The 13367-nt window shown below is 49.1% G+C and overlaps 1 protein-coding gene across 2 annotated transcripts in view; it reads left to right on the top strand.

The window, feature by feature from the left end:
* The window catches only part of LOC146798087 (cytochrome P450 2G1-like), a 299091-nt gene that overhangs the window by 213601 nt on the left and 72123 nt on the right, over positions 1-13367 (top strand). For both annotated transcript variants that reach the window (XM_085625307.1, XM_085625306.1), the window contains exon 6: positions 6302-6443. In XM_085625307.1, the coding sequence (XP_085481433.1) occupies positions 6302-6443 (142 nt within the window). The remainder of the gene's footprint in view (positions 1-6301; positions 6444-13367) is intronic.

Below are 13367 nucleotides of genomic sequence, written 5' to 3'. Positions count from 1 at the left end.
GATCAAACCCAGATCTGTTGACTGGGTGTGAGTGTTTGATTGGTTCTGATGCTCCGTCCATCACCATCCCCTTTTGTACCATCCCTCAAGATGGCCTTGCAGCTTGCTAGTACTAACTTAAATTGTCTTCGACATGCTTTCACTGCGGTTTTGTCCCTAGGTTTAGTGTGTAATGCTGCCCTCAGTTCCCTTGCTGCTCTTGAACATGTACGGTTGGATCATCTTGGGCCATGCTCTTTCCGGCCCCTAGGTGACACCATTAAGAGATCCCCAATAGGACAATAGATAAACTTGAATGCATGTAGGATGATCCATGGTGCTTACTGCCCTTTGTCTCAAGTATCCAGTTCCCCTTTGCAGCTTACAGCAAAGGACTCGTAAAAATGTATGGAGTGATCTGGGCCCACCTTAGGCATTCTACCCTGATGTGTAGCCTTAAGGGGCCCCATTACCAATTCTTCCTGTGAACCCCGTGCTGGAACCAGCTGACTGAAGCACAAAGGGGGTTATGATCACTTTAAATGCTCTCCTCAATTGAAAACTGCATCAGGAAAGGGAAAAAAGAGCTAGACACATAAATAAAATCAATATAGGATACACACCCCGTCCCTGAGAAGGTTGGGACAGGAGGCCTCCTTGTCTGATCTGCTTGATACATTGCCATGGTCAAGTCCAATTCTTCCTCAAGAACGTTGAGTGATTGTCCCTGCTTGGTATGTTCAATATGAATTTGTGCCCACCGGGGACATTCTGTATTGGGTGAATTTAACACAGAAGGGTCCCCGCATGAGTGAAGGTTCAAATCCCCAGCAATCCTACGAAACCCATTAAAATTAAACTTTGATGTCCTGCTGTTAAAGAAATCTAGCCTGGTAATGTTACAGACATCTGGGGCAGCAACAGTGGCATTGCTAAAGTTCACCAACAATAGCTTATCGGACCCCTGTGAAAATACCAGAGCCTGCAGACAGGGTTTGTCTGTTGGCAGCACCTTCATACGACAATTAACAGCCAGGGAGACAGGCATGATCAGACCACACTTGTGTCTTCCCGCCCTTGAGGGAGTGGCAGGAGCAAAAAAGGTTTTATAGCCCTCAACAAAGGTACTTTTAGTATGGGCCCATGTCTCCTGGAGACATATTACCTCAAAACCTATAATAAAAGCACACCACATGGGATCACTGAGTTTGCTTGTTAACCCAGCAATGTTCCACAACAAGAGTTCACAAGCCTTTCTGTCTCATTTCCCCATGGGACCTGGCAAAGTCGCGGTTAAAAGAGGATAAAGACTGAACCGGAACCTTGTCGATGAATTAAGCACAGGTGCACAGGATGGCCGGAGAAGCAAATCGATTGGTGAGGGGGATATCATGAGTCGTCGGCTGACTAAAAGGCAGCAAGTACGCGAAAGGAGCTGGATAAGGCCAGTCATTCCCTTCCCCGATTGGTCTTGCTCTGCTAGCAGTATCATAAAATTAGCCCACTGAAAGGGCTACAATGTATGAGGCGAAGCCACAGGAGTTGTTCTGGGCGACAGCGTGCAAGACCCTATCTACCATGTGTGGCCTATTCAAACTTTATAACAACACAGTCTCCTCGCATGTGTTTACTGGACCTGCCGATCCACGAGATTCTTCGTACCATATTGATAAGGCCCTCCAATCTTAGACCCAGAATCATGTTGCGAGACAACCAATGTAGCACTTTGTTCTTTAATTGCTCAAAGGCTTCAGCACAACTTTTGGGTAATACCGGAACATTACCAAGAACGACTACGTATGGGATTGACTCCGGGGAAAGATCAAGAGCCGGTAACCTCTACATCTAGCATGTCCCCATATGCATCGATGCCCGTGTCTCTTGGAAAGCCCCTGCCCCCCTCATAGGTTCACCCCCTGCGATGTTTGCTGGCCTGGGAAAGGTCTGGGGATTGGAACAGGAGATTTTTGTTCCTGCTATTACACCCGGGGTCAGCTATCGAGGGGTTTGAGTCCGTCGGCAGCCGAGAGAGAAGGTGTGCTCCAGCATACAAATCTCTCTGGGTTGGTAGAGTCCTCTGCCCATTGACCCCAATGGGCCTGTGGGGATGTGCTCTCATGTTATCTACTCGCTGGCCAGGCTCTCCTCCTCCTCCTAGCCTGCTCGGGGTAGGTCATGCCCCTACTGGCGTATCCTGTCGTGGCTTTGGAAGCTCCAATTCTATTAGGGCTAAGCATTGAAAGATGCGGTCTAATTTACGGTCCATGTTTGTCAGAAGTGGCTCGAGACAGCCTTCCATCGTTACCACCAGATCATCCTTGGATAGTCTATTGTTTACCCCATGTGCCAAACCCTCTGCCCATGGGCGTTTTGATTTACTCGCCAACGACAGGCCTTTCCTTTTGACTCCCTTTCCTAGCTCAGTTCCTAAGTCTCTCCCTGACCCAGCATTCCTTGACATTGGGGGGGGACCCACCCTCTTGTCACAGGTATCCAGATCATCCGGGGGAGGTGCTGAGTCTGGCACTAAGGTTCTGACCGCCTCTCACCCCAGGCCAGAATCTACGTCTGCCCCTGACCAGGTGATGCTCGAGCCTGGGAGGAGAGAGCTTGTGTCAAGCTCTACAGGCCCTATTAGGCTAGCAGGCTGGGCTATACTTTCCCTTCAGTTGTTGACTGAACTGGGTTGAGAACAGGGTACTGGTGGACGGGATAACTGGCGAGCGACAAGCTCGAGCTCCTTGTCGATGATCCCCAATGCTCTTGCAAGGAATGCATCCATGTTGGTACCTTGTAACGCCAGTACCCCTGCCATCACCCCTTTACTTTTTCCCATTAATGTCAGCTGGAGGCTGGTAGGACCCGGATTGCAGGCACCAGAGATCGGGCAAGTAAACTCCCTGTTAAATATGTGAAATATGTCCCGTGCAAAAACCAAGTCCAACCTCCACCTGACTTCATCCAAGTCAGCCTCCTACCTGGTTTGATGAAAATTAAAGATGATGGTGAGGTCCCTGAAGCTGGTATGCATGAGGCACTTGCTTGCTTGTTGACCACTCCCCCGAGGTAGAATGCTGCACTCCGACACTCTAGGCAAACAGAATCCAGTCTCCATCCTCCGCTCTGCCAACCAAGAGGGGTGGCCCAGGCCAGCCTCCTCCGGGCTCTGGGGGGCACGGGCTTCACGGGCTTCACCCGGGTGGGGCCCGCACCATGGGAGAACTGCTATGCCTATCAGCGAGCACGGCATTGGAGAATCTGCCTCCTTCTCCTCTCCCGCTCTGCTCTGCCTGCTTTCTGCTTCCTGGATCCGGCCCACAATGGTAACAAAGGTATTCATGTCCTGCGCCGTGAGAGAACTGCTGCGCTTATCGGTGCACACGGCGCTGCTCTGCTCTGCCTGCTTCCTGTTTCCTGGATTCAGTCCACAATGGTCACAACAGTATTCACGTCTGATTGACCATTACTTAATCATTATGGAAGCAGGCCACCTGCATAAAAACCTGACAAGGCTCCCCACTTCAATGTGTTATAATGAGAACAATGTAAACACTATTGTTAAGTAGTTGCAGCTTGTCTGGTAAATGAACAGTCAGTATATATAATTTAATTTAGCCTGGAGAAGGTTCTAAAAGCCATATTTATGTAGAAGAATAGACAGTTCCCAAGAGCTGATTCTATACCAATTTATCATATTCTCGATGAGCTGGAGGTGTGGGTGCATGCTCACAGTAGGATAATGAATGTTAGATAGGGTGCAAAAATGGATGTGTAATGAGAAATCCTTGCCTTCTTGCCAAGCAGGTTTTCACAAATGGTTAAATATCACAATATTGTGGTCAAAATAATCAACCTGCATATTTATTTACCCCACAATATTAACTATCAACATATCATTAAAGGAAAGAATAGATTTACTATTCATAACTCAATGTCTACTTACATTGACAATATAGGCCTCATTACGATGTGGGTTGGAAAGGCTCCAACCAGCATCCAGATTTACCTAGCCCATCTCAGTACCCCTGTTTCTGACTGGCTCGAAAAAATTTCCTACCGACCGATTACGATGGAAGGTAACCGTTCAATCTGTCTGACTCGGTTCCGACTGCCATTCAGAGACTCCGAGTCAGTTGGAGCAGAATCGTACAGGTCTATGGACAGCGTTTCCGACCAACGCATTACGATGTCCGATTCTAACCACCTTTCTGAATCGGTTTGTCTGACAAGGAACGGCTGCCGGAAACTAACTTTGGGGGCCCGTAACAGGCCCCCTTCACCTAAGGCCTCCGGTTGAGTCTCGCGGGGGTACCTATAGGACCCCTCTTTGCAAACATGCACAGTGTGGCCGCCGCCATGGGGGGCCTTCGACAGAGTGCACAGTTTTCGGCAACCACCCCTTTCTTCAATGGGAGCCTGTGCTGTTGGTCAGAACACATGCTCCTATTGAAGTCAATGGGAGTCTGACTGAACAGTGATCGTAAACATTGTAATCGGTCGGTCGGACTCCCCGAACCTGAGTTGGTCAGAAACAATTCCGACAAGGAGTTAGTCGGAATGCTTTCTGGTTGACATCGAAGTGAGGACCTAAGGTGCTAGTCTATATTATGGAGTCAACCGAAGTACAGGGCAGTAATACAACTTCAATATTATGGTAGAACACCTCACAAAGGCATGGTTTCAATAGACTAATCTTTCTGGTTGTTTGCAATATTTCAAAAACACTTAAGCAACTAAAGTATACTTACCCTTCATTTATCTGAAGTTAGCATTTGACTCCACAGGCCACAGCAAATTGTGCATAATGTTGAGAAAGAAAGTATAGGTAGTAATGACTTCAGGGAGTAGGTGAGGGTAAATTGGAACTATCTTGTGTCATGACCCTTTTATTAATTTGTTTCGTGACAAAGCGGTTTTGTAACCAGATCCATAATTCACCCCCATCTTCACTTCTTTTCATCAATCACAGGACATTGTGATACCTACCTTTCTGTAATCTTTGGATCAGGAAATCCTTTTATAATCTTTTGAACTTCATAGGTCCTTGTCCATTTATCTTGAAAGACAAACTCCATTTAGAAAGGCAGACTTTTTTTTCTTGACTTTGAGCCTAGATAAGAAAGGCGATAATCCCACTCCTACAACAATAGGTACTTGGATTGAAATCCTAATTTTATTTGCCTTATCAGAAAGCAGGAGTGTCTATACCTAAGGATGTTCATGGCTGTGAGAATGACTTCCTTCTGCACAGCCTTCAAAGGCTTCTCTCTGAAAAACATTTGTGCTGCGTCTACCTGGGAATACCCACACACTTCCATTTCTCACTATAGATTAAGAATGGGGAAAGTTTTTCTTCTTCCTTACATACAGCTGTATTTTCCACAGTTAATTAGCTAAGTATTTCTTGTACACATTGTGTAATACATCTTCATTTTTTGCTGTGCTGCGTTTACACTGTTGTGTTTTTTATGTTTATGAAGTACTGAGGTATACACTACAACTGTAAGGATTGGGACAAGGAAGACAGGCGAGGTGGGTAATGAGCCGGTTACTTAACATTAGTCATCCTTACTCCGAGTCATGGGGCCTCATTTAGAAGTAAGAGGAGGGAGAGAATACCAAAACAAACATGACGGATATCCTGTCTGCCGTATTATGATCCCCATAGGATAGAATGTGATGTAGAGACGTATAATCCTGTCTGTCGTATTATGCCATAGGATAGAATTTGATGTAATACAGAGGACAGTGTTCCCCTCTGCCGACTTCTAAATTAGGCCCAAGACTTCTTCGCCGCAGTCCTAGGTTCACACCTCTCCCTGTCTGAAAAGAAAGGGACAATTGCATTTAGTGATTGTTACTTTGTGATTTCAGGAAGTCTCCTACTTTACCTCTCATTTTTGGGTCACAGGCCTAGGGTTTCCTGTGGCGATCATATTTGGAGGGGTACGAGTTAGAAGCGTTTTTTAGACGGGGTGAATGGTGTCTGCAAGCAGAGGCGTTGCTCCACTTATAAGGACTGGAATTGGCAAGACGGATGCGGTAGATATTGGCTCTATAAATATGTGGGAATACCGTACAGTAATGGTAAACCATACCCAATAATTCTGTTCCCTCTTTACCTGCCTCTTTGTGCTTGAACAAAAATATGTGAAAGTAAGCTTTTCAGATTTAAAAGGGTAGGGCTTTCTTTGTATTTAGCAAACACTACCCAATACATGGGCTTCCACTCACATGCATTTTCTTGCTCGTCTTCTTTCGTGAATATTAATCTAACCAAAACAGCACCTTAACAAAAAGCATTTTTTGTTTCCCCTCAAAGGAAAAAGAAAATCCTTCCACAGAATTTCAAAAGAGGAATATGGTCATCACTGTTTTGAGCTTGTTCATTGCGGGTTCAGACGGTGCGAACCGAACTCTGAAACATGCGCTCTTGATTCTGCTAAAATATCCAGACATTCAAGGTAATTCAGGCTAATATACTAATAACATAGTTCATTTGATCATTCAGATACTGTGTCTCCTTTATGCATCATTGTATCAAATGTGTTTACTCCGGAATCTAGGGGCAATCTGCCATTTTGCAACTGAAAGCTGATTGGGCATCTGCATACCTGTCATTCCTCCATTTAAAATATTATATTGTGACAAATTCAGAGCAGTATTTGATTTAACATGTATATCCTACCATTCAGTTTAAAATTATTCTGTGACAGTCCATAATGCCTAGAAGCATGTAATTACGGTAAACGCCCATTACTAGTGACCTTATTGTAATTGAGTTGTTAGGTTGCTGGCCGCATGCTTTTAGGACACCTACAGGATTAGGCAGAAGCAAATAATATCCTCTCTGACCTACAGTACGGGTTTAGGGCAGGGCTGGGAACGGTAGAGCAGGCAATACATTTAGATCTATTAATCAGCAAATATGTACACATGAAAGGTGGTAATTTGTTTTTAGTTTTTGTTGATTTATCCTCTGCTTTTGATTTGGTACCGCACAATAAGTTATGGGAAATCGTGGCCAATATGGACGTGGATGACAAAATTGTGAACTTCCTTAGAGATCTGTACGCCCAAGGAAGAGGCAGAGTACGTTATGGCCTCAATGGTACTTGTACTGAGCCATTTAAAATAGGAAGAGGGGTGCGCCAGGGATGCATAATGGCCCCCTTCTTATTTAAACTCTAGGGCAACAGCGTAGGGGATACTCTGGCAAGTAAATGTGTGGATTTACCCCAGGTGGGACATCGGCCTATACCAGCATTATTTTACGCCGATGATGTGGTGTTAACGGCCTGCACTCCCATTGCCCTGCAGCGTTTGGTGGATGAATTCGCTGAGTACATGCGAAACCTTGGTCTAAAAATCAACATAGGCAAAAGCTTTGCCATGAAGATCAGGAAGAAGGCCACGTGTTGCCGTGACATTATTATTGAGGGTTCAACCATTCAGTTTACAGAGTCTTTTTCATACTTGGGCATTGTTTTTAATCAATCAGGGTATTGGCAAGGGGCAATTAAATCAAGGTGACTTCATTTTATGGAAACTATAATGGCCCTTTTGAGTTTTGCCAGAAAGCTTGGCTTTAAACACCCAAAGGAGATGATAACAATCTACAATGCTAAGTGTAGATCCTCTGCTATGCATGGGGCTGAGCTATGGGGGCATGGAAAGATTGATGCAGTACAGCTTGAAGAAAATGTCTTTCTTAGGTCTCTCCTTGCTCTCCCGAAAAGTAGACCTACGTATGTGTGTCACACCAAACTAGGTGCCCCCTACATAGCAGACCTGATTAGAATCCAGCCAGTCCTTTTATGGCATAAAATATGGTCATCTGTACATACTACTTTAAATCGAGCCATAATCGCCGATTGCAAAAATCCCCAAATGTTTTTAATATCCCGTAGCTCAAATATGTGCATAACTTTTTAATAAATCTTGGTTATCCTGATTATTTTACTCTCCCCAAGAGCCTGGCCAATGTGCAGAGGAAAGCCTTGAAACTGAAATTTATTTCATTTTTGGAAGAAATCAGATTAGCATCTTAAATCTGTAAACCAACCGTGTTGAGGAATCAAATAATCTGATTAATTTTCATATGCAACTATATCTAGCCAGTGTCTTTCCGGCTGGATATCTTCCACCATTGAATTAGCTTTCCTACCGCTAACAACTGGTCACTTGACATTGAGAATTGCACGTGCGATGACATCTCACCTCAGAATACCATGCATACCGTGCTTTTCTGTAAACACTTCTCAAGGTTGAGACAGAAATTCATTAAACCCTTGCTATTAGAGTTGGGTTTCAGATTTTGTCGCTCGGCGTATATGTATATACAAATGTTAACAAACATTTTTGCTTGTATAGTAATGTCACATTTCCTGCTTGCTGTCATCACCTATAGGAAGCAACTGTAAATAGTAAACATATGATTGTGCTGTGATGTCAGTCTTTTTAATATTTTAAGCTTCTTGTTTTTTACACTGAAGAATTTTGCACGTTGTTTTAAAACTGCATTTTTTTTTCAATGTTTTCTCATGGATGAAATATGTATTTTTTATGATTTACTTTGTGATTTCGAATAAAGCTTTGATTGATTGATTGAGTTGTTAGGTCTGTAATCACCTGTAATGAATAAAAGATGTAGCTGCTGAAATGTGATAACTTACTCCAGTTGAGTTCTTACAACTCAATGCTTGTTTTCATAATCAGCAATCTTAGAGAAAGGAGGTTCCATGGCATACTTGCAGCTACAGTTTGAAACAAGGAAAATGGGACATTGCTTTTCCTCCACCTGAAAACTTGATCAGCAGGAAGGAGATTTTTATGGCAACAAGTTTATTTTTTCCATACTATAGGTCATTACAGGGGAGATACCATCTCTGCATGTTTCCGGATGCAGGGCGGCCCTCCAGAGACACGAATAGAGCATCTCCAGACTTACCATCGTTATCTGTGGTGGAAAACCAGGGCTTCATTCTGCAGCTTCATTCCCCTGTTGGGGCGTTGGCTCAAGGTTTCGGGGACTCCTCGCAGCCCCCTCCAGAAGTGGACTATGTGTGCTAAGTGTATGAAAACACCTGTTATAATAAAGAAGGGCTGCACAAAGCACTCAACACCTTCTGGATTTACCTTGAAATGGTAGCCGTTCATCCAGTTGCCGATGTGCAGTATGGCATATTGGAATTCAGAAAAGGAATCAGGCTTGTTGTCCATGGTGTAGAAGTGCAGGCCCAGGGTCGCAGTTACCGCAGCGTGAGTAAAGGACAATACACAGTGAGTACTTTGCTGGGCTACACCATAGAGACCCCGTGCGGTCTCGCCCACCTTTATTTATCCCCTTGGGCAAGCCCGCCCTCGGGGTGGGTGGATTCGTGTGTGATATAGATACATAGTAGTGGAGAGCCCGAGTGGCTCTCTACATCCCTCCTTTGTTTTAGCTATACAGCCCACACACGATCCACACTTTGGGAACAAGTCTATACATAGTCTCTTAGTCTCTGGCTAGGCGCCGGATTGGGGCGTAGCCCGTATCTCGGGCATCTGGAGTAAGGATCGAGTGACCTGTCCTGCAAAAGAGTCCCAGACTCACCCGCCCCACTGTCCTGACTCCCAGACCTCTGGCCAGTCTCCTCACCTGACTCGGGCGCTCGGCCACCGGCCACAGGGGCAGCTGTTTGGGTGAGAGGCGTTGGATCTCCTGCCAGGGCCCCGCCCTGAGCCAGATCAGGATCTTCGACCTCGCGGCCCGTCTCCGGCACCACCTTGAAGCTGGACACATTTCTCGTGATGGCCTGCTGGCCACGACGTGCCATGATCATGGTCCCTTGCACCCCCGTCACTGTCCATGTCTCGGGTTCATAGGGTGTTCGGAACTTCCAAACCGGGTGCCGGTCCTTGATGACCACGCTGTCTCCGGCCTTGAGCCCAGTGTCCTGGGCTCGGCGTGCTTCACTCGCCTTTTGGTTGGTCAACTCCCTCCTGGCCTGAATGGCGACATCATCTCGCTCTGCGGGGGTCCAGGCGGGATCCGTCAGGATACTGTCTCCCGGGGCTCTTCTGAACAGGAGATGCGCAGGTGCACATTTGGTGGTGCTATGGGGGGTCTGACGGTATACTCCCAGGAACTGACTTCGGGCTGCCTCCGGATCATCCCCGGCTTCCACGGCAATCCGCAGGGCCCGGTTGAGTATCCTCATCAGCCGTTCCACCTCCCTGTTCGCTTGTGGCCACAGGGGTGTGACTTTCCGGTGCCGGATGGCTTGACTCGCCAGGTATTCATGAAACTCCCGCCCCTGGAACGGGGGCCCGTTGTCCGACTTGATCTCCTCGGGCAGTCCCAGGGTTGCAAACACGCGATCCAGGGCCCTCTTGACGTGGGGAAACGCGGTGGATGCAATGACTTCCACTACCGGGAACTTGGAGAAAGAGTCGACCAGAACCATCATATGCCGGCCATCCAGAAAACTTCCAAAGTCTATGCTGAGTTGCGTCCATGGCGACGCGCTCGCTTCCTCAGTGATCACCGGGGCGGGTGCTGGATCCCCCCTGTGATGGTGCAGGCATGGCACTGTCTGACCATTTCATCGACTTTGGTGTCCATCGCTGGGAACCATACCTTGTCTCAGAGTCTTGCCTTGGTCTTGGCCGTGCCTTGGTGGCCCACGTGCGCATGGGCTAGAACCTTCTGCTGGAGGCTCTCTGGGACCACTATCAGCCGCCCCCTCAGGATGACATCTTTGTCCCCCACGCTGAGCTCGTTCCGGATATGCCACAGCTGCTGACGAGCATGACTGACCTCCGGCCGCAGGGCCCGAATCCCGTCGAGGAAATGAGTCCATCCTTCACGATCTAGCGCCTTGCAGACTCTGGTCAGAGTGGGGTCCTCCCGTGTGGCTATGCCGATTTCATCCAGGGTCATTGCTCTCGGACAGGCTCCTTGGGACACCATCTTCACGAACGCCTCCGTGTTGCCTGTGTCCTCCTGCACTCCAGCCTCGAGACTTGGCTTCGGATGTCTGGACAGGTAGTCCGCGGGGTTGTGGGCCCCTGGCCGGTACACCACCTTGAACTGGTACCCTTGCAGCTGGACGGCCCACCTTTCGATTCGGGGCGGGGCGAGCCTCGTCGATCCCGTGAACAGGGCGATGAGAGGCTTGTGATCGGTGACCACGGTGAAGTCCTGTCCGCAGAGATACAGATGGAAGTGCTGGCACGCCCATTTGATTGCCAGTGCCTCTCGCTCAATCTGGGCGTACCTCGTCTCCGTGTCAGTCAGCGCCTTGCTGGCATATGCCACCGGCTTCCACACTTCTGAGCTGTGCTCCTGCAGGAGGACGGCCCCCAGGCCCACCGGGCTGGCGTCCACCACCAGTTCCGTTTTCCGTCGCGGGTGGAAGTATGCCTTGATGGTCTTATCGAGGAGCCCTTCCTTGATTTCCTGGAACGCTTTGTGAGCTTCCGGGGTCCACTCCCACAGGCGATCTTGGCGCGTGAGGGTGCGCAGCGGTTCCGACAGCGCGGCCAGTCGGGGAATGAACCGCCTACAGTACGTCGCCATTCCAAGGAAGCTTCGAACCTCTGTCGGGCTCCGCGGTGTGGGTGCCGCTCTGATGGCTTCCGCTTTCTTCGGATCTACCAACAGTCCGTCACGCGTGAAGGTGTACCTGAAGAAGTCCACCCGGTCTTGGTAGAACGAGCATTTTGCTTTGTGCAGGGTCAACCCGCACTCCTCCAGCCGTCGAAGCGTGGCCCTCAGGTGAGCATGGTGCTCCTCCAGGGTGGTGGAGTAGACCAGGATGTCGTCACTGAGGTTGATCACCCCTTGCAGTCCTGACAATGACTCTCGAATGGCGTTCTGGAACACTTCTGCCGCAGAGGAGACGCCAAAACTTAGCCTCTTGTATCTGCGGAGACCAACGTGGGTTGAAAAGGTCGTTATGTAACGGCTGCCAGGGTCCAGTTCCAGCTGGTGGTATCCTGCATTGAGATCTAGCTTCGAGAACCACTTGGTCCCGTTGAGATCAGCCACTATATCGTCCATCGTGGGGGTGATGTGCCTTTCCCTCTTCACCGCGGTGTTGGGCAACCGCATGTCGACACACAGCCGAATGGCTCCGGGCTGTTTGGGCTTGGGCGCCACAACCAGCGGGGACACCCAGGGCGTGGGGCCAGACACTTTCTCGATTACGTCCAGTTCCTCGAGTTTCCTCAGCTCCTCTTCCACCTGCGGGCGCAGGCTAAACGGTACCCTCCGGTGTCTCAATGCTACTGGCCTCACGTTGGAGTCTATATGCAGTTTGAACCTTTTGCCCTTCAGTTTGCCCAGGCCGGTGAAGAGAGCCGGGAACTCTTGAAGTATGTCTTCTGCGTGGGAGTCATGAACTTGATTTGCAAAGAAGACCAGGCCCAGGTCCTCAGCTGTGTGGCAGCTGAGCAGCGTCCCCTTCTTGCCCTCTGTGACATAGAACTGCGTCTGCGTGGAGTATCCTCCGCTGGCGACAGTGGTGGTAATGACGCCACGGAGCGGAAGTGGATCCGTCCCGTCATATGTGTATATTCTTGCTTTCGACGACGCCAGCGGGGGATTTGGAGATAGTCGATCATACTGGTCCGAGTCCATGACGTTCACGGACGCACCGGTGTCGATGAGGGCCTGGATCTCTGCACGGCCCACGGAGACTGAGCACATGGGCGGCGGCCGCCGCCGGGAGCCTATCCTGCCGACGAACGATACCGCGAATACCTCGTCGTCCTCGTCCTCATACACCGGGTCGTGTGCCTGGCGGTAGGATCGGTCAGTGAGTGGAGGATCCTCGTGTTCGATCTGGCGCACCTGTTGCTGTCCAGACTTTGGCCTCGTGGACTGCTGCCGGAAGCGTCCGCCTCGGCACACCCGGACGTAGTGGTTCATCCTCCCACAGCGAGAGCACGTCTTGCGTTTTGCTCCGCAGATCGCCGTCGCCGGGTGGTCCTCCCCACAGTAGCCACACAGGCCCGACGTTGCGGGTTTGGGCGTCGAGCGAGGTGCGGGAGGCCGCTGTAGTATCACTTCAACCCTTTCCTCCTTGATGGGCACGCTCTTGAGCCCTGGTCCCGCCGCCACGGGAGTGTGGAGGGCGGCTTCCATTTCTTCCGCCCGGGCATCGGATAGTTCGTGAGACCGGGCCAGAATGAGAATGTCATCTAGCGAGATTCCTGGTTGCCGGAGGATCAGCTTCTGGAGGAGCTTGGAGCGACAACCCAGAATGATTTGATCCCTTATCTCCGCCCTCTGATCGGCGAACGGGCACGTGCTGGCCAGCCGGCGCAGCCGTGCGTAGAACATGTCCACCGACTCTGCGTCCGTTTGACACGCCCTCCTGAACTTGAATTTTTCGAAG

This window comes from Triturus cristatus, chromosome 9 (assembly GCF_964204655.1).
Source record: "Triturus cristatus chromosome 9, aTriCri1.1, whole genome shotgun sequence".
Lineage (NCBI taxonomy): Eukaryota > Metazoa > Chordata > Amphibia > Caudata > Salamandridae > Triturus > Triturus cristatus.
This window is presented reverse-complemented; position numbering and strand designations above follow the sequence as displayed.